This window comes from Prionailurus viverrinus, chromosome D4 (assembly GCF_022837055.1).
Source record: "Prionailurus viverrinus isolate Anna chromosome D4, UM_Priviv_1.0, whole genome shotgun sequence".
NCBI lineage: Eukaryota > Metazoa > Chordata > Mammalia > Carnivora > Felidae > Prionailurus > Prionailurus viverrinus.
The window spans coordinates 87,503,814-87,525,527 of NC_062573.1; the positions used below are offsets into that span (position 1 = coordinate 87,503,814).

Sequence of the window (21,714 nt, forward strand, 5' to 3'; positions counted from 1 at the left end):
AATTTAGCAAACAAAAGTATCTTTTACTACCAAACTCCAAATTACAAATCAAATTTATTTTTTAAAAACTCTCACACTTGGATCTGTGTTATATGGAATTAAAGAAAAGGAGACCCCGGATGATTAAACTTGAAGATAATTTATGCTAAAACTAATTTTTGCATTGGAAATTTCTTGGCTGTGTCCTAACTGTGATACTAGAACAGTATTTTTACCCCTCACAAAATTAAGAGCACAGACTTTAGTTTGGTGTTTTATTTCACTGAAAACGCAGATGTTTTATCTCCTTGAGAAGCATTAAAATAAAAAGCATGACTTTCAAACTATGTCCTCGTCATAAACGATATTCGGGAAACCTAAGAGTTTCTGACATGACGTAGTGTGGAAGCAGACGGCCCTGCAGACCCACGAGCACAGCTGGGGAGCCCTCACGCTGCATGGCCCGGGGAGGGTCTCCATGCAGACGAACTGCACTCAGAGCAGCCGGTCACGAAACTATGCAGCAGTTTGAAACTGATCCACCACCTTCCTCCTTGGGGCTAATACACAGGCATGAGCTTCCACTGACGAAAACCACAAGAACCTTCAAAAAAGCTACAACGGTAGGCTCTTCTTTCGTGTATCATTTTAAATATCGTTTAAGATGTGATTCTCAGTCTTCATAAATGCAAAGGCCACCTCTGATTTTTTATTTTTCAGTTACCTCAAACAACTGTTGTCACTGCGTCACTTTGACATCCCTGCAGGTGCTGCAAAGTCACAAAACCAGGCTTTTTAGCCACTGATTTTTGACAAACTGGCATCCACAATGCAGCGCCAGCAATTCTGGGGGATTCTGTCTGAAATGTGCATCATTGACGAACCTAAGAGATTCCTCCCCATCTCCTTCCCCCAAATCCTTGATTACAGTTCTCTATTTTTTCTAGTCTGCAATACTATTTTTGTGTTTTTCGTAGTTTAAATTTAAAAACAATGTTATTACACGAAAAGAGTATCTATGAAAACTGAAAAACTAAAAAAAATCAAAAACATTTTCATATATGCTTTATCACCTAAAAGTGTTAATAACTACTTTTCATGTTAAATTTAAAGTTTAAGTTCCAAAACTCTTGGAACTTATAGAAACTCATACCATTACAAATCAAGAGTTCTTATAAAATAGCAAAGTTGAAATATGATATTTTTAACTCACATGAGGCAGGATCATGAGTCTTAACTATTTATACTACAGGTATCCTAAGATTTCCGTTGCTTACAAGGACCTTGTTTACAGCATCTAACTATTAAGAAACTGAAATTATCAACATTACTTGGGTTTTGACAGAAAAAGAAATAAAACCACTTTCTGAGACTATTTTTAAGAATGTCACTGATACATAGAAACTTTCAGCATCTAATTAAAGATCACTAAGGGTTAAATACTTGTTCTCTGGCCCCTACTGCGTACACCCTGCCAAAAAGTCCTCTAAGCTTTTAAATATTGCTTCGAAGGTCTGCATTTTTACTTCCAGGGAAAAAGAGAGCATTGTCCCGCAGTCAGCAGGCCACCAGCTCATGAACTCCAGGCACCTGGACTTCGCTAGCATGACGATGCTGCAGTCTGTGCTTCTCCTGCTCCTGTCCGTGCCTCTGATAAAGCTGGCACCACCAGCTCAGCAGGACCCACGCATCACCTATCACTATGGGACAGATCATTCTGAAGAAACCTTGTTTAGTCAAGATTCTGAGGATAAATATCTGGATGGAAAAAATATTAAGGTACTTTATTTCTACTCTAAATTTAACTTCTGAAACAGTCACCCATTTAGATGCATGTTTTTGGGTTTTTTTTTTTTAATGTGTCTGAAAAGGGGAAAGAAAAAGCACTTGTAATGACTGAAAGTAATTCAAAAAACTGTCTCCAGGATTATACTTTGGGGAGGTATGCATGCCTCCCAAATTAATAAAAAGAATCTATGGTAACCAAGCAGTATCTATAGCAACCAAAACAAAATTTAAGGAAAAATAAACTTTAAGATGATCTCTTACTGGTTGAGGATTTCTAAGTAATGTTATAAAACTCCCTATATGTGCATATTATATTGCCTCCAAATAAAATAGGAGAAATTGTGTATTAGGAGAAACAATCTTGGATTACCAGCTTAAGATTTATTAATTTAGGAAGAAGTGGTTCATGGAATTACATACTTATTTTGGGGTCTATAGCATTTCACTTACATATGCCAACTATGTAAGTTACCAAAAAATGAAAAACTCCTTACGGTGGGGCTTAATTTTTAATCAGTTTCAACGACTCAGACTCTTATCAATTTGTATCAAGTGACTGTAAATTGTCCTTGAGTTAATATTCTACAGGGATGACTTCATATCCCATCTTTTGTACTCCACTTGCACAGGCTGAGTAATTACTTGCGGTTTTCTTGGCACGCAGAAATGAACGCCGGGTAAGGAAAAAGTTAATGCAGCACATAAGTATCTGGTCCTGCCTACGGTGTGTGCGTGTGTGTGTATGTGTCTCACATACACAGACAGAATGGAAAATGAAAAATGCAGCCAAGTATATAACAATGTTGACTGCTTTTCTTCAGTGCACAATGACTAAATGTTAACACTGTAATTTCTTTCAATGGAGTTGGTTAATATGCTGAGTATTATTTTTGCCCAACATTAAGAGAAAAAAGATAGATATCACTAGTCATAGCTCCAGATTTTTAAAAAAGGCCTATCGTACCAATAAGCTATTGGCTCACATGGATGATTAGAATCTATCAATCAGTTAAAAACAAAAACAAAACAAACAAAAAAAAACCTTCAAAATTCCATGGTCCCTAAAAAGTAGCTAGTAAGTTCTTTGCTTCTTTTCTCTACATTGCTTTAGAAGTCTATGCTCTTAATACAAATATAGGGACTAAGGTAATTGTGGAGCAGAGTAGAATTCAACAGTACTTAAGTGGAGGGGCTGTTCCAACAGAACGCACTTGGGAGAATAAAGGAGTCAAGATGGACATGAAGGGTAACATGATTCTGGAGGGCACAGACTGGGGCCCCATGCAACCTATGTTAGTCTAATGGCAGAAAATGTTCTCTCCCAAGATAGGAAAGAGTGATACAGACCCCCAGAGCAAACAGTCTGGACTGGGGGTCCAAATGGGGTAGGCAGAGGAGAATAAAAGGGCTCCAAGTGCCAGGGTGTTGTTCATGCATGAGGTAATGAAGGGTCACTTGCAGAAGAGGACAAAAGCTTACTCTATGTCCAACACATGCGACGTGACTAGTGCCTCAATCCTGTTGAACATGGTAGAATCTGGTATCAGGAACTCAATTAAGACAAGACCACACATGATCCCAGTGTTGTGGGATCCAGCCTTGCATTGGGCTTCATGCTGAGCGTGGAGCCTGCTTAAGATTCTCTCCCTCTCTCCCTTTGCCCTTCTCTCCAGTTCTCTCTCTCTCAAATTAAAAAGAAAGAAAGAAAGAAAGAAAGAAAGAAAGAAAGAAAGAAAGAAAGAAAGAAAAAGACAAGACCATAAAGAATACTCAAGAGACCTACCCTACATGAAGATGGTCTCATTTCAGGCTGCAACTCAGAAAAACTTTCATTCTGTGTCGGAGAGTTCCCTCCAGCTCCCATTTGGAATTTCAATATATTCAACATATAGAAGGCAAAGGCACTGAGATAGGGTTTTGGAGATAAAAAAAAATTAAAAAATTTAAAAGACCTCTTTTACTCAAGGGGTTGACAGTCTGGAGTACAAACAAGGTAAACAAATATTTACCTTGTAAGTTTAATGAACAATACACAAAATCTTACTGTAGCACAAAAGAAATGCCACTATGACCATGAGAAGGCAGGTGTTGCCTATGACTCTCAGTTTTAGAGTCAAAATCAGACTTTATCACACCTGATAACAAATTTTTATTTTTCAAATAGGAAAAAGAAACTGTGATATTACCCGATGAGAAAAGTGTTCAGTTACAAAAAGATGAGAGTGTAACACCACCATCCCCCAAAAAAGAAAGTGACGGTAAGTATGCATACCATGTCATCTCGTGTCTCACAAAGAACAGTCATAAATAGGTTATTATGGAACTTTATTCCTTAGAGTAGTAAAAAATGGCCTTAGGATACAGTAAATTAAAACAGCAGAATTTTATCTCCAGTGATAACGTCAGCTGGTATGTTGGGAGTGCACATCATTTGCCATCCCACATTTTGGTTTTTTTGTTTTTTTTTTTCAATATATGAAATTTATTGAGAAATTGGTTTCCATACCACACCCAGTGCTCATCCCAAAAGGTGCCCTCCTCAATACCCATCACCCACCCTCCCCTCCCTCCCACCCCCCATCAACCCTCAGTTTGTTCTCAGTTTTTAAGAGTCTCCTATGCTTTGGCTCTCTCCCACTCTAACCTCTTTTTTTTTTTTTCCTTCCCCTCCCCCATGGGTTTCTGTTAAGTTTCTCAGGATCCACATAAGAGTGAAAACATATGGTATCTATCTTTCTCTGTATGGCTTATTTCACTTAGCATCACACTCTCCAGCTCCATCCACGTTGCTACAAAGGGCCATATTTCGTTCTTTCTCATTGCCATGTAGTACTCCATTGTGTATATAAACCAGAATTTCTTTATCCATTCATCCGTTGATGGACATTTAGGCTCTTTCCATAATTTGGCTATTGTTGAGAGTGCTGCTATAAACATTGGGGTACAAGTGCCCCTATGCATCAGTACTCCTGTATCCCTTGGCCATCCCACATTTTGAATGACAAACATGGAACAGGAACATTCAAGAATAACCAAAGTACAAGTTTAGCCTCTACAGAGTGTGCTTCTGTCTATATAAAATCCCTTCAAGAAACAGTTATTTAACATCAACTATTTACAAATACTATGTACAGCCTGGGCGTAAGGGAAATAAAATATAATTCTTAACTTCAAGAAACTCACAGAAGACATAAAGATGGCTTATACATGAATAACTGTAATATACATTTTAATTAAAACAACAGAAAATGTACAAAATAACACAGTCCTCCTCAATAACTCCTATCTATTTGGTTTATTTTTGTTCTATCATGGAACAGCATTTCACAGGACATTTCACAGGACAACATGAAATAAAATCACACACTAATTAGTAAGACATCCCTTGCCCTTGGATAGGATGACTCAGCATCGTAAAGATGTCAGCTCTTCCTAAATTTGTAACAATAAACTGCTTTAAAGAGCTGGTAAGGAGGATTCTCAAGTTCATGTAGAAAAATCAAACCTGCATGGAATCACTGAAAAATGGCAGGTATCTGCAGAAACCAGACATACTACATTAGAATATACTTCAATGTCTATATACTTAAATACGTGTGATACTGGTATGTGAATAGCATACAAAATTCAGAAAAACAGAAACACATGTAGAAACTTAGTATATAGTAAATAAGGCATCTTAAATCACTTCTGAAGCAAAGATGGTATTTTTAAAGATTTTATTTTTAATCTCTACCCATCATGGGGCTCAAACTTACAACCCTGAGAACAAGAGTCACACGTTCCACCGACTGAGCCAGCCGGGAGCCCTACAGATGGTATTTTTTAAAAATGGTGTTGAACCCTGAATGTAATATCACACTGTATGTTAACTGACTGGAATTTAAATAAAAACTTAAAAAAACTTTAAAAATAAATAAAATATGTTGTTGGACAACTGAATAGTCAATGGAAAAGGGATACTGTTAGATCCACACTTTTCACAGAAAAATAAACCCCTCCAAATAAATTAGGGTCAAAACGTAAAAAGTGAAATGATGTAAATACTAGAAGATAAACTGTGTGTGCGATGCCTCATAATCCAGAGAAAATAATAGAAAAGATCAATAAATTTGATCCCATGAAATGAAACTTTTCCATGGGAAACAGCATCATAAATGAAGTCAAGCATAACTGAAAAATGAGAAAAATAGAAAAAAAAGTTAATATCTCTAATTTATAAAGAACATATAAAAAGCCAGAAAAAAGAAAATGGCAAAAAATCCATTGGTAAAACCAGATGAATAGGCAATTCACAAAGTGATATAAAAATGGCCCTTAAACATATGAGAAGACGTTCAATCTCACACATACAGAAATGTAAGTTTAAATTATATTGAGACACAAAGATTTTTAACCTATCTGATGGACAAAAATTAAAACTGTGACATTAAACCAATATAATCCATTGGCAAGGCCTTGGGGTATCAGAGACCCTCATACACTGCTGGCAGAAATACAAGTAAGTACCATGTTTTTGGACAGGAATTTGGCAATATCTAACAAGGCCGGTATGCACTTACTTTGTGACGTAGCAATCAACTTCTAGGAATTCACCCTAGAGATACACCCCCACGAGGGAGAAAATACATGTGCAAACATCACTGGAACACTGCCTGCAAACACAAAACTCTGGCAACAATCTAACTGCCCAAACACTGAAGGGAGGTTGAATAATGTACGGCAAGTCCACGCAAGGGCATACTATGCAGTTGTGAAAATAAACAAGGAAGATCTCTATGAACTAACATGAAGTGATTTCCAGAATATATTATACAAGAAAAGCCAAAGTGCAAAGGAGTAGCTACAGTATGCTGCCTTTCATCCAAGAAAGAAAGAGACACAAGAAAATATACATGCATCAGCTCACTTGTGTGAAACGACATTCAAGAAAGGTAATTTAATCGTGGCAACTAGTTACCCACAGGTTACACACGGGACCAGGGGTGGCAAGGAGGGAGAGATGGACGTTGGTGGGGTGGGGGAACAGGAGTGTGGAACTTCTCTAAGTATACACTTTCTCTGTAGATTTGGTTTTATTTTTTTTGTGTAAGATTTTATTTATTTAATTAAGTTTATTTGTGTGTGTGTGTGTGTGTGTGTGTGTGTGAGAGAGAGAGAGAGAGAGAGAGAGAGAGAGAGAGCACAAGTGGGAGAGGGACAGAGAGAGAGACAGAGGAAGACACAGAATCCAAAGCAGGCTCCAGGTTCTGAGCTATCAGCACAGAACCCAACGCGGGGCTCAAAACCACAGACGGTGAGATCATGACCTGAGCCGGAGTCACACGCTCAACCAACTGAGCCACCCAGGCGCCCCCGTAGATTTGGCTTTGAACAAGGTTATAGTTCATATAGGTAAACAATTACATTTATAAATAAAATATACAAGGATAAGATAAAAAAAAAACTGGCATACAAATAGAAACAATTTCATTTCAAATGAGTAACACACTAAAGTGAAAAGAAAAATTAACCCAAGTAACCCTTAACTCCAGGCTATAGACAAAACAGAATGGATAAACATGGACATTCCAGCAAGCAGGTTTCTTTTCCAGGGCGATGCGGGTCCACAGCGATGAAACCCCTTAATGTGAGGCCTAGCACTGAGTGAGGTATATACGCTGGGTAATGAGAGCCAGGTTTCTCGGTCAGAGAAGGTGCTACAGACGTGGTGGGGGAAGCCCAGAGGGAACACTGTGGAGTTGGACTGGAAGCAAGAGATCGGCACCAACTCGTCTGGTCTGTATGCAGATACAGAAATAGGTACAGGCACGCCTTGTTCTGCTGCGCCTCGCTTCATTGCGCTCCACAGACACTGCATTTTTCACAAATGGAAGGTTTACGGCAACCGTGTGTGGAACAAGTCTTTGGCACCATTTTTCCAAACTTGTTCATCATCATTATATTTGTTTCGGTGATCTGTGATCTTTGATGTTACCATGCTAAGCTGAGGCACCGCGAGCCAAGCCATATAGGATGGTGAACTTAACGGATAAACTGATAGCTGATCAACTGTGGTGTTCTGGCTGCTCACCCGTCCCCCAACCCCCTGCATCTCTGTCCCCCTCCTCAGGCCTCCCCATTCCCTGAGACACAACAGTACTGACATTAGGCCCACTCAGAACCCCACAAGGGCCCCCAAGCGTTCAAGTGAAAGGAGGAGTCACGCGTCTCTCGCGTTCAGTCACAAGCTAGAAAAGATTAAGCTTCGTAAGGAAGACAGGGCGAAACCCAAGCCAGGCTGAAATCTAGGCCACTTGTGCCAAACAGGTAGCCAAGTCGTGAAGGCAAAGGAAGAGTCCTTGAAGGACGCTGCACACATGTGCCACTCCAGTGGACACACGGGTGATGAGCAAGGGAAATAGCCGGACTGCTGATACGGAGGAAGTCTGGCCGGTCTGGATGGGAGATCAAAGCGGCCACGACGTTCCCTTCAGCCAAAGCCTCGCCCAGAGCAAGGCCCAGACTCTTCGATCCGGCGAAGGCTGAGGAGGTAAGGAAGGAGCAGAAGAGGTAGGAGCTAGCAGAGGTTGGCTCAGGAGGTTTGGGGAAAGAAGCTCTCTCTGTGACGCCCAAGTGCAAGGTGAGGCAGCACGTGCTGACGCAGAAGCTGCCGGAATTATCCGGAAGATCTGGCCGAGAGGACTCAGGAAGGTGCTCACACTCAACAGCAGACTTTCCATGCAGATGAAAGAGGCTTCTGCCGGAAGAAGATGCCACCTAGGATTTTCATGGCTGGAGAGGAGAAGTCAGTGCCTGGCTTCAAAGCCTCCAGGGACAGGCAGACTCTGCTCAGGAGCGGACGCAGATGGTGACTTGAGGTGGAAGCCAGGTGGAAGCTCACTGGCCATTCTGAAAATCCTAAGCCTGTAGCAATCGCGCAAAATCTCCTCCGCCCGTGCTCTTTACTTGGAACAACAAAGCCTGGCGGACAGCAGATCTGTCCACAACACGGCTGACCGAGTGGTTCGAGTCCACTGTTGAGACCTGCTGCTCAGGAAAAAAGATTCCTTCCAAAAGATTACTGCTCAAAGACATTGCACCTGGTCACCCAAGAGCTCTGATGGAGACGAGCAATGAGATTACTGTTGCTTTCATGCCTGCTGCCAACACCACCACCATTCTGCAGCCGATCGAGGGGTAATTCTGACCTCCAAGTCTCATTAGTTAAGAGACACCTTTCGTGAGCTCATAGCTGCCATACACACCGATTGCTCTGATGGATCTGGGCAGAGTAAACTGAAAACATCCTGGGAAGGAGTCACCATCCTAGATGCCATGAAGAACATTGGGGATTCATGGGAAGAGGTCACGATTCAACACGAACAGGAGTTGGGAAGAAGCTGGTTCCAGCCCCAGGGAGGACTTCGAGGGGTTCAGGACTCCAGGGGAGGAAGTCACCGCAGACGTGTGGAAACAGGAGAACCGGAAGCAGAAGGGGGGCCTGAAGACGGCAGGGAGCTGGGCCACCTCAGGATAAAACTCCAACGGATGGGGACTTGCTTCCCGTGGGTGAACAAAGAAAGTGGTTTCCTGAGACGGAGTGTGCTCCTGGTGACGATGCTGTGAAGAGTGTCAAAATGACAACACAGAATTGAGAATATCACACGAACTTAGCTGACAGAGCAGCGGACAGGGTGTGACAAGACAGACTCCGGGTTTGAAGGAAGTTCTGTGTGTAAAAATGCTACCAAACAGCATCACGTGCTACAGAGAAATCGTTCTTGAGAGAAGAGTCAGTCAACGTGGCAAACGTCACAGTTGTCTTATTTCCAGAGATGGCCACAGCTGCCACCACCCTGTAGGGTCAGCAGCCATCAACATCAAGCAAGACCCTCCACCAGCAAAAAAATCGTGGCTCACTGGAAGCTGAGATGATGGTTAGCATTTCTTAACGGTAGAGTGTTTTTTTTAATGTTTATTTATTTTTTGAGGAGAGAGCGAGCAGGGGAGAGGCAGAGAGAGGGGGACAGACGATCCAAAGTGGGCTCTGTGCTTGACAGCAGACAGGCCGATGCAGAACTTGAACTCACGAACCAGGAGATCATGACCTGAGCCAAAGTCAGACGCTTAACTGACTGAGACACCCAGGCTCCCCAACAATAGAGCATCTCTAATTAAGGTATGAACACTGTGTCGTTAGATATACTACTACTGCACCCTTCACAGACTACAGTATGGTATAAACACAATGTTTATAGGCACCAGGAAACCAAAAAGTTCATCTGACTTGTTTTATTACAATATTCACTTTACTGCAGTGGAACCAAATGTACAATTTCTCTGAGGTTTGCGTGTATACACGTTTGTCTCTATGTGACAGTATATGTGTATATATGCACATGAGGTGTGTGTGTGTATGTGTGTATTTATGTCCATATGTAAGAATGTACGTATATGTCTATGCCACATATTCCACATATACCTGTGTATATATGTATATTAAATACGGAGAAACAGACAAATACACATACATATATTTCCCATCCCTCCTTGTGGAAAGAGCCTAGAAGCAATGAGATGCTAGCAGCAATGAGCACATCAACATTCAAATCTTGGTTTCTAAATATCAGTCTCCACAAAAAGAAACCAATACTCCTTGAAGAAATAACTGATATCAGGCTTGGGGCAGGGAAAAGGCAAGACTGCTCTGAGACATCTTATTATGCCAAAAAATAAGAGAGTTCTTAAAGAATAATGGGGATATTTAACATTTTAATCAATCAAAATTATTTTTCAAAATGTAGGTATAAATTTGTAAGAGACATATAAGACCTGCACACTGAAATCGAGACAACTATGCTGAGAGAAATTAAAGACAACCTAAAAATATGGATATATTATGTTCAAGGACCAGAAAACTCAGTATCATTAAGATGTCAATTTTTCACAAATTTATTTATAGGATTTAACTCAATCCCAATTAAATTTTTAGCAGTCTTTTTGAAATTAAGAGGCTGACTCTGAAATTTATGTGGAAATGCAAAGAGCTTAGAATAGTCATAACAATGTTGAAGAATACAGTTGGAGGATTTACACCACCTGATATGAAAACTTACTATAATGTTACAGGAAGCAAGTCATTGTGGCATTAGCATAAAAATAAGCAAGTAAACAAGCTAAGTTGGTTGAGCTTCAGACCCTTGATTTCCAGCTCAGGTCATGATCTCTGGCTCCATGCTCAGCGTGGAGTCTGCTTAAGATTCTCTTTCTCTCCCTCTCTCTCTCTCTCTCTTCCCCTCCCTCCCTCCCCTGCCCCCCTCCTCATGTGTGCTCTCTTTCTCTAAAGATAAACATACATATATGGACAAAAATGAAAACAAAAACAAAAAACAAGTAAATCAGCAAAACAGAATACAGTCCAGGAATACATTTACACAATAGGGTCAACTTTTGTTTGTTTGTCTGTTTGTTTGTTTGTTTTTTAATTTTTTTTTTCAACGTTTATTTATTTTTGGGACAGAGAGAGACAGAGCATGAACGGGGTAGGGGCAGAGAGAGAGGCAGACACAGAATCGGAAGCAGGCTCCAGGCTCTGAGCCATCAGCCCAGAGCCCGACGCGGGGCTTGAACTCACGGACCGCGAGATCGTGACCTGGCTGAAGTCGGACGCTTAACCGACTGCGCCACCCAGGCGCCCCTGTTTGTTTTTTACAATGGTGTCAATGAAATTCAATGGGGAAAGGATAATCATTTCAAAAAATGGTACTGAAAAACTTGAGAGCTGTAAGTTAAAAAGATGAACTTTCCTGACACCATATATAAAAATTAACTCAAAATGGACCTCAAACCTAAACATCAAGAGCTTAGACTATACAACCTTCAAACGAAAACCTAGGATAAGATAGTGGTTGGCAAAGATTTCTTAAATATAGGACAAATAGCACAAACCATAAAGGAATCAACTATTCTTCATGAAAATAAAAAATATTTGCTATTCAAAAGACATTGATAAGAAAACAAAAAGACAAGCCACATAAAGGAAAACATTTGCTAAACATAAATCTGAGAAACAACTTGTATCTACAATATAAACTCTTATAATTCAGTGACAATAATACAAAATCACCATTTAAAAATAGGTAAATGAGTGGCTCAGTTGTTTGAGCATCCAACTTCGGCTCAGGCTCATGGGTTCGAGCCCCACATCTGGCTCTCTACTGTCAGGTCAGAGCCTGGAGCCTGCTTCAGATCCTCTATGCTCCTCTCTGCCCCTCCCCCGCTCATGTGCTCTCTGTCTCAAAAATAATAAATATTAAAAAAAAAAAAAAAGGGAGGCAAATGGGGAGCTCCTGGTTGGCTCAGTCGGTTAAGCAACTGACTTTGGCTCGGGTCATGGTCTCATGGTTCATGGGTCTAAGCCCTGCATCAGGTTCTATGCTGACAGCTCAGAGCCTGGACCCCGTTTCAGATTGTGTCTCCCTCTCTCTGCCCCTCCCTGCTCATGCTCTGTCACTCTCAAAAATAGATGAACATTGAAAAAAAATTAAAAATAGGCAAATGATATGAACATTCTACCACAAAAATATGTGGATGGTAAATAAGTTTATAAAAAATTGCTCAGCACATCAGTCATTAGGAAAATATAAATTAAACCACAAGTACCACAACATGCCTTACGTAAAAAGTCTAATAGTACCGAACGCGCACGAGGATGTGGAGTAACTAGAATCCTTCTGCGCTGAAGGGACTATAAAATGGCATAATCTTTAAGGAAAACAGTGTGGGACCTTCTTCAAAAGCTACACATCTATAAGATGGCCCAGCCATTCTGCTGTTAGGTATTTACTCAAGAGAAACGCAAGTATCACAACCACAAAAGTTCTACATAAATGTTCACAGCAGCTTTCTAAGGAATAGTCAAAAACTAAAAACCCAAATGCCCATAAGGAAGGACTATACAAGCTGCATATATTAATACAATGAAATACTATTCAGTAATAAAGAGGAATGAATTGCTGATATGCAGAGAGGAAGAAGCTCGATGAGAGGATATACTGCTTGGTTCTCTTGGAAATGCCAACTGCTGTGAATGGACAGAAAGCAGACCAGAGTGGTTGCTGGGAGGGACGGATTACAAAGAGCATGACAACACTCTGGGGTGATGACTACGTCAATTACTTCAATTGCAATAATGGTTTCATGGGTATATACATAATGCTGAAAAGTTATAAATTACACAAGTGAAATATGTGTAATTAAGTGTCATTTAAACAGAACACAGCTGTGACAGAAAAAAAAAGCTTAAAAGAGTTCACACTGGCTGATCTGTGACGATTTGATGATCAAAATAAATATGATGGTAACTTACTATGACCCATGGGATAAGGAATTCCTAAGTTCATACTCAACTGATAAAACTAAATAAATATGAAGGGAATGTTCCACGCTGCACCAGCTGTCAACTAACGTAGAAAGAATGATGGAATTAGAAAATCATAATTTGAAACTATCCTAGTAACAAACAATTCAGGTAAGAACCATCAATAGATGATAAAATTACTGGGTGGCAGTTTGGTGACAGACCAGATGTTTAGCAGCTCCAAGTATTTTCTCAGAAGATACTCCCTAATGGCAGACCAAAGAGAGCATCATCAAGGAATGGGTCAAGCAGACAGCACATGCTTCCCAATGCCCAGCACAGCAGAACCAACACCATTTCCATCATATTTCTATCAAAAATTAGGAACCTCAGACAAACCCTAACTGAAAGACATTCTACAAAATAAATGTCCCCCCAAATAAAATGTTCTTAAAATTCAAAAATTTTAAAGTTATGAACAACAAAGACTAAGGCATTGTTCCAGGCTGAAGAAGATAAAGAGGTATGATGAGGATATACAATGGGGTCCCTGCTGTTTCCGTGACACTCTCATGTCCAAGTGCATAGTCTGCTTACTTACCTGGTAGTTTATAAGCTCCTTAGCTACGGTCATCCATCTGCAATGTGTCTGTGCCAAACCAAGTGATGAATCAAGCTTATGTTTGTTTACCTTATGTTCTGCTTTATGAACATTAAGTATTCAAATCAGAAAATGTAAATCAATTCAGCAATTAAATGTTCAGTGCTAAAATGATAGAGAATAAAAAACATATGGGGTTACAGGATCTAAAATAAGATCCTGGTCAGTTATCAGGTACAACACAGGTCACTGGCTAACACAACCATGATACCTTCCTGCTATCACCTTTAATTCTGTAAAATATTTTTTCAGATTAGTGAGAAAACTCATGATAGCAATAATTTTACCACTGGAGGACAAATGTTTTTAAATTACAGTTTATATTTTTATGATTTTGTTTCCCGACTTAGAAATGCCCACGTGCCTGTTGTGTGTGTGTTTAAGCGGCTCTGTGTACTGTGAGGAGGTTGACATTGATGCCGTACCACCCTTGCCGAAGGAGTCAGCCTATCTTTACGCACGATTCAACAAGATCAAAAAGTTGACGGCAAAAGATTTTGCAGACATCCGTAAGTTAACTTTACATAAAATAACTCACACTAAGTCATGTTAGTGCTAGCCTCATAAAACACAAGCTTCTCGGCACCTGTGGCTGTCACATCTAGGGCAGTCACCGCTGGAGTGTTTAAGTATCCACCACACTTCACAAACATCCACAGGCTTGTTGGTGACTCCTTTCCACTCCATTCAAAGGTCCCCATCACCTTTCTTTACTGGTGCCTTTCATGTCGATGTTGACAGCCCATCAAACCTATAGGCGACGACGCCTTCTTAGCCGTAGGACTCTGAGATCCGTCTGCCTCGGTCCATCAGGAGCACCAGTATGACCAATGTGCTTCTCCAACCTGAATGCCTTCTTCACAATGCTGCCACCACGATAAAAGCAGAAAGTCTCCTTTCCCTTGCTTTAACTCAAGGTTCTTAAACCTGGCTGTATACTAAACCCATCTGGGGAAATATTGTAAAAAACAATGGTACCAGGCCCTAGTCTTCAGAGATTTCAACTGAGGTCTGGGGAGAGGCCCAGGTGTCATCATGAAATACCACCCAACTCCTCAGATGGTTCTCACGTGGAACTAATGCATTTCGCTCCTTCCCAGGATGCTTCTGACATCCCGTCAAACCGCACGACAGCTTGCCTCCAGGGCACTGCTGTGAGCACAGCACAACCCTCCACTTCTCTGGTGCCAAGTCCCTGAAGAAAATCCCACCAAACATGCACACTGGCCCCACTACACATTTATGAGATTAACCGGAACAGCATTCATGCTGCAGCTGGTGGCTCCCAAATGACCCTAGTACAGTTGTTGCTCATCACTTCTGGACTCCACACCTACACACTCACCTATGCGGTCACATGCATTTGTGACCCCAAAACCAGTACATGAAACACTCCCACAGTCATTTGCAGACACGTACACAGTGGCAGAACACTGGGGTTACCTAGCCGCAGCTGAACAGGGTGACCTCTGCCATTTTGTTTCAGCTCTTACACTGTGAGGCGTCCTGTTCAGTCTACTTAGGGCCACATTTTCTACATTTTTGTGCTTTTCGCTATTTAAAACGCTCCCCAAGTGCAGTACCGAAGAGCCGTCCAGTGTTCCCAAGTTGCCTCACAGGGAAAACACTGCGTAGGTAATCTTCATTCAAGTGTGACCCACAGAACTGAGGCTGTGAGTTCAATGTTAATATATCAACAATACACACTAACTGCAATGCTCTTAAAAAGAAACACATAGGGGGCACCTGGGTGGCTCAGTTGGCTAAGCATCCAACTTCAGCTCAGGTCATGATCTCGCGGTCCATGAGTTCGAGCCCCACGTCGGGCTCTGTGCTGACAGCTCAGAGCCTGAATTCTGCCTCAGATTCTGTGTGTGTCTCTCTCTCTGCCCCTCTCATACTCATTCTCTCTCTCTCAAAAATAAATGAAAAAAACATTAAAAAAAAGAAACATAAAATTTTGTACTAATTGGTTGACAGAAATGTGTGACCAGAGGCTCAAAGGAGCCTAACCCTTTATAGTCCCTGGGAGCAAGGGTCCGTATTCACTAATTCAGTGTCTGCAGTGACTACCTCAAATACGGAATGAGAAGCAAGGTTTCCTCAGCATCCCAGACAAATAAAAGTCTGACTCTCTCTCTCTCTCTCTCTCTCTCTCTCTCTCTCTCACACACACACACACACACACACACACACACACACACGCACTGAATTTCTCTCTCAGTCTGCATCACTTTAACAAATTCGGGAACACTTCTGTTTGTTGTTGTTAAGCAATAAGGCATAGAGAGATTAAGAATTTATCTACAATCACAATGCAACATTCTGCGGAAAAGTCCAAAACAATACCTACAATGATTCTACTCAATCAAATGTAATGCTTCAGGCACCTGTGCGGCTCAGTTGTTGAGCATCTGACTACGGCTCAGGTCATGATCTCATGGTTCGTGAGCTCAAGCCCCGCATCGGGTGAGCCCTGCTCTTCTCTCCCTCCCTCTTTCTCTCTGCCTCTTGTGGGATATTCTCTCTCTCATTCTCTCTCTCTCCCTCTCTCTCTCCCCCTCACTCAATTGCGCCCTCTCTCTCTCAAAAAAAAAAAAAAAAAAAAAAAAAAGTCATGCTTAGTTCCCATGATTTGCAACCAGTTTGTTTCGAACCACCTCAGCATTCTGGGGATTCAAACACTGAAGGATGGAAGGACTCCATTAACTGTAAGTTCCCTTCCAACCCTGAGACTCTAGGGCTCAAGAGACAAAGGCCATCGGTGTCAAGCACAGAGGGATGCTCACTATGTATTCAACAAAATTTACTGATCTACTCATTACAGACACTATTAGATACTAAAAATAAAAGGTGTTTGAATGACCTGATACACCAGTGCTGCTTCTTCAGTCCACATAAATGAGACTTTAACTTCATATTTTTTGTATATTTTCTGTATATTTTTCCTTCAAGCCAACTTAAGAAGACTTGATTTCACGGGAAATTTGATTGAAGATATAGAAGACGGTACTTTTTCAAAACTTTCTCTGTTAGAAGAACTTACACTAGCTGAAAATCAACTACTGAAACTTCCAGTTCTTCCTCCCAAGCTTACTTTATTTAATGCAAAATACAACAAAATCAAGAGTAGAGGAATCAAAGCAAATACATTCAAAGTAAGTTTTGTATACTGTGACCACACACAGTATCAGTTTATACAACCAATGGTAATATGATAAAAGAAAGAGAAACTCTGGTCTAAAATTTTGTTTTATATTTTAAAACTGTTTTTACAAATGCCGGAAAATACAGTTCCAAAAGTAAATGCTCAGTTTTACTTCTACCACTTGAAAGTATTAGCCCATAAAATTCTTTTGAGTTCCACAACGGCACCTAGTACAAAATTCTATATACGGTACAAATTAAATACACTTCTTCATTTAGTAACTCAAGAAAACCTACGTACAGGAAAAAGGGAAGGTGATCCACTCTGATTTACATAGCCAGGTTGTGTCCAAATGCACAGTCTACGGCGAAATTACCGCCTCAGCTGAGACCTGCACAGGGGACATACTCATTCCCAGTCCTGGAAGAAGCCCCAGATAAACAGATGATTGGGCTGCTACTGGCAGCAGACCTCATTCATAAGTAAAGTTTGTGGCTTCTAATGATAACATCTAACAGAAACACTATGAAATATCATCAAGTTTATAACAATCACACAAAGGTACAATTAGTCCACACGTGCAATCTGTCAGAAAATGTAAAAATATTTCATTTTCCTTTTCTTCCTGTTTACACTTAAGGAATCCCTTTTCAGTTGTAAGGGACACTGCGAAGGCACATCACAGTTCCTCGGAAGTTAAGGGATTATTAGGAGACTTTTCAAAACAGGACTCACTTTGAACATAAAAAACCTTTACAATTTGAAGATACAGTAATTTCAGCTGGTAAGCCTTTGACTGACATATTAAAGACCTAAGGAGCTGATCAACGCTTCACAGACGGAGTGTTTGAGTGCTCTGAACTTTACACATGCTTTCCATCTTGAAGCCCTATTATAAAATGATACACAGTAACGGTCTACTGATCATGAAGAGTAACTCAATACAGACCAGTAGGGGAAAGTCATACCTTGCTAAATATTTAATAAATTGCCCTGGAAACATCTCACTACCAAGCGCGTCTCTTAGGAGCACAGGCACAAAGCATTCTATTGTGCACCATTTTACTGCATTTCACAGACACTGCACTCTTTACGAACTGAAGGTTTGGGCTGACTCCGCAGTGAGCAAGTCCAGTGGTGCCCCTTTGCTAACAGCGTTTGCTCACTGTGTCTCCAGGTCACATTTTGCTAATTCTTGCAATATTTTAAACTTTTTCATTATTATTACATTTGTCACGGTGATCTGTCATTAGGGATTACAACTCCCTGAAACGTCAGATGATGGCTAGCCTTTTTAGCAATAAATTATTTTTAATTAAGGTATGCACATTCATTTTTAGACATAACCTACTATATCATAGTGTAAACATAACTTCATATGCGATGGGAAACCAAGAAATACACTGGGCTCACTTCATTGCAATATTCGCTTTATTGTGGTGGTTCCTCTGGAACCGAACCCACGTCATGTCCAAGATATGCCTATATCCATTTTGCTAGAAACTGGTGGAGGTGAAATGAGAAGTTCTAAAGGTTCAAGAGAGGTTATGGCAGCACCAGGAGCCAAGCTCAATCCTGCATAGGAAATGACCTTACTAGCTGTTCACGAGACAAGTCAAATGGCCCCAGCAGCTAGCATGAGGTCTGAGGCTGGGAACGGCTGGGTACTCAGTGGTTCGATGAGTGGAGAGAAATGTGGGGGTGCAGCAGGACTTTATCACCCTTCATAAAGGCCCAAAATACACTACTTGGGAAACAAAAAAAACCCTTAAAACCAAATAACTACCAAAGCAGCAATTGATAGTACTGATTACCAGGACCTATGTACACATGTGTACACATATGTGTATATGCATGCACACGTGCACACATGTAGACGCATGTGCATATATCATAGTTTGAATCCTGTGAAAATGTACTGACCTCAGTGATGATCAAGCAGAAGTAACTTCTCCTTACAGAAACTGAACAACCTCTCCTTCCTGTACTTGGACCACAATGCCCTGGAATCTGTGCCTCTTAATTTACCAGAAAGTCTACGTGTAATTCATCTTCAGGTAGGACTGCTCCTTTCATAATATCTGATGACGTGAATGTAAATTACTATTAGTCAATGTTATGACTCATTAGGAAGCTCATTTATCCACATGTAAATTATGCCCATCAAATATTACTAACTCGGTGGCCTGAGAGCCCCACCCCACCCCGCCCAGAGAGGACCAGAGCCCCCGAGCCCCCAGAGGACCCGCAACCGAGGTGTGAGGTCTGCCCTTAGAGTGGGCTCTGTTGCCAGGCATGCACACGGCATCTCCTAGTTAATGTGACACATGGATCCGAGGCATCCGCGGGTGGGGGGCGCTACGCCCTCTGGTTGGTGTCTCTTTCTCCAACAGCAGTGGATACTGTCCACTTGATCTCATGTTGAGGTAACAGAAGAGTGAAGAGGAACTGAGAGGAACTAAAATTGGTCTTCCAGCATCACAGCATTCCCCATTTGTCCTGTTTCTTTCTGTAAAGGGACATTTAAGGACACGGTGCCCATTCCGAGTTGACACTCAAAAGCAGGAGAGTTTTTCCAGCCAGTATAATCTTATTTATGCTTAGAACTTTCTGCTACATGGATGTTACTGTAAGAGCAAGCAATCTGTCTTCCAAAGCAACACTGCAGACTTAAACTGCGGGGGTGAGGGGACTCAGATTGCACAGAGGGTTTTATTGCCCTGAGGATACACAGGATGTACAGTATTTTAAAAACCACTTTTTAGATAGAATATTCTGTAAGATCCCATCACATAGAATACAAAAGGTAGATTTCAAATTTATGAACAATTTTTTCCTTTTATTTTCTAGTTTAACAACATAACTTCAATCACAGATGATACATTCTGCAAGGCTAACGACACCCGTTACATTCGGGACCGCATTGAAGAGATACGCCTGGAGGGAAACCCCATCATCCTGGGAAAGCATCCCAACAGTTTTATCTGCTTGAAAAGATTGCCTGTAGGGTCATACTTTTAACCACTATCAATGCAGCATATAAGCTAAAGTACACACATGCATATAATCTGTCTCAACAGTGCCTAAAGCATAAATATTTAATATTAACTTTGTGTCCCATGATGAAGGAATTCTATGTTTTAAACAAAGATGTTCACAAATCTTACACGTAACAAGCAAAATGTAAAACTGAATCCTGAAGTTCAAAACAAAGTCATGTGAAAATATTTAAGCAGCATTACAAAATCCTCATAGTTTATACCATGGTGCCATTTAAAAGGTATGTTTTTATATAAATACCCCAATTTAAGAAGCACTATTTCCATTACTAATGACATGAAAGGGTAAGTCCAAAAAACTTTCAACTGCTGATCTTTCCGGACCTTTACTTGATCCCTAAAGCACTTAAGGACGATGTTCCAAAAACTTTGAAAGCTAAGTGTTTCCAGTAATCTCCCATTTTTCTGTTATGATTCACACATTTTTCATTATGAAGCAGGAACTTGTTTTCTTTCTATTAAGGCAGTTATTATATGTTTACTTAGCCTGAGAAATAGTGAACAGTCTCATACCTAGGCAGAACTTTCCAAATAAAGCATAATTTTACTCTCCGATAAAGACCTAACAGAGTAATGTCCAATGTTATTCTGCTTTGTGGTCACACAGTTAAAGGCTTTAGCAAAACAGCACACATTTTTCCTTTCTCTAAATATTAAAATTCTAAGTCTACCATAAAACATTTTAAGGAGTCAAGCAGACCAAAATCAGTATGCTCATAAAAAACCTGAACGTTCATCCCATATCTCAGAAAATACCTATAAAGTTCTCCATTGTAAAGACTTTCAAATACGATAAATACGGAAAAATATTTTCTTTTTAGCACCATAGGGATGAGAATCTCATCAATAAATCTGTCCAAATGTAAGACATGAAAACAATCAATTTAGTGGTGTTACTGAACACTACCTCCCCCCCACCCCCCAACCCACACGCATCACACTCATGCCAACTGCCTATCCATTCACAGGAAAGCTTCTGAGCAACATTTCCTACAGACCCATGATTAACTGGTCATTGAACAGTGTAAGTCCACCTTCAATCTAATGGTGATAACTTATGAGGAAACAATGCTGCCAGATTAAAGATCCTAAAATAACCTTCCTCTTGCCCAAAACCCACTCAGAAGTCTTAGTCTCCTTATCACATTGAGGTTACATCCAAAATTATCAGTGCTTTAGACACATGAGTCCGAACTGCGCATATGAAAATTTCCAATATTGTTTCCAACATAAATAATACATTAGAATCAAGTTGGTCTCTGTACACCAATCCCAGAAGTTATTCATATTTTTAAGCATTTGCTTCTGTTTTTCCCTACACAGAATGAGCTCCAGTTTTTCAATTTTTCCCCCATTTGTCAGGGTTGACCCCAAGATAAGCTTTTCTCATTGAAACATCTATGATCTCTCAAGGCCACAACAAGTAGCCCTACACCACTTACTAACTCATTTGCTGATTTTATTTTGGTAATTGGTAATCATAACTATATACTGCTTTCTCATTATTTTGTGTGCATGCCTCATTTCTCTGTGACTGAAAGCTCACAGAATACATCCAATATTCCTTTTATACCTTGAAAGTGCTTACTATAATATTGAGCACATCTGGATTGAATATACAATGAAAAGTACAAAATAAAATTCATTTAAACAGAGAGCTCTCTTTCATTTGGAAAAATAGAATCTTAAACTATCACAGTCTTGAATAAATCAATGGAAATAAATTACAAACTTATCT

The 21,714-nt window shown here is 40.4% G+C and overlaps 2 protein-coding genes across 9 annotated transcripts in view; one reads left to right on the forward strand and one right to left on the reverse strand.

Moving 5' to 3' along the window:
• Positions 1-21,714, reverse strand: part of CENPP (centromere protein P) — a 228,406-nt gene that overhangs the window by 142,969 nt on the left and 63,723 nt on the right. The window lies entirely within an intron of this gene.
• On the forward strand, positions 396-21,631 carry OGN (osteoglycin). Its single transcript, XM_047830875.1, has 7 exons — positions 396-602; positions 1,512-1,758; positions 3,932-4,025; positions 14,120-14,278; positions 16,725-16,927; positions 18,879-18,974; positions 19,768-21,631. The coding sequence occupies exons 2-7, from the start codon at positions 1,555-1,557 to the stop codon at positions 19,936-19,938; spliced, it is 927 nt and encodes a 308-aa protein (XP_047686831.1). The 5' UTR covers positions 396-602; positions 1,512-1,554; the 3' UTR covers positions 19,939-21,631.

Bases quoted from the DNA above. Each gene is read 5' to 3' on its own strand.
- OGN (XM_047830875.1), top strand. From the start codon at position 1,555: ATGAACTCCAGGCACCTGGACTTCGCTAGCATGACGATGCTGCAGTCT. The intron at 4,026-14,119 runs GTAAGTATGCAT...TTCCCGACTTAG, and splicing joins CCCCAAAAAAGAAAGTGACG to AAATGCCCACGTGCCTGTTG. The intron at 18,975-19,767 runs GTAGGACTGCTC...TTTATTTTCTAG, and splicing joins TACGTGTAATTCATCTTCAG to TTTAACAACATAACTTCAAT.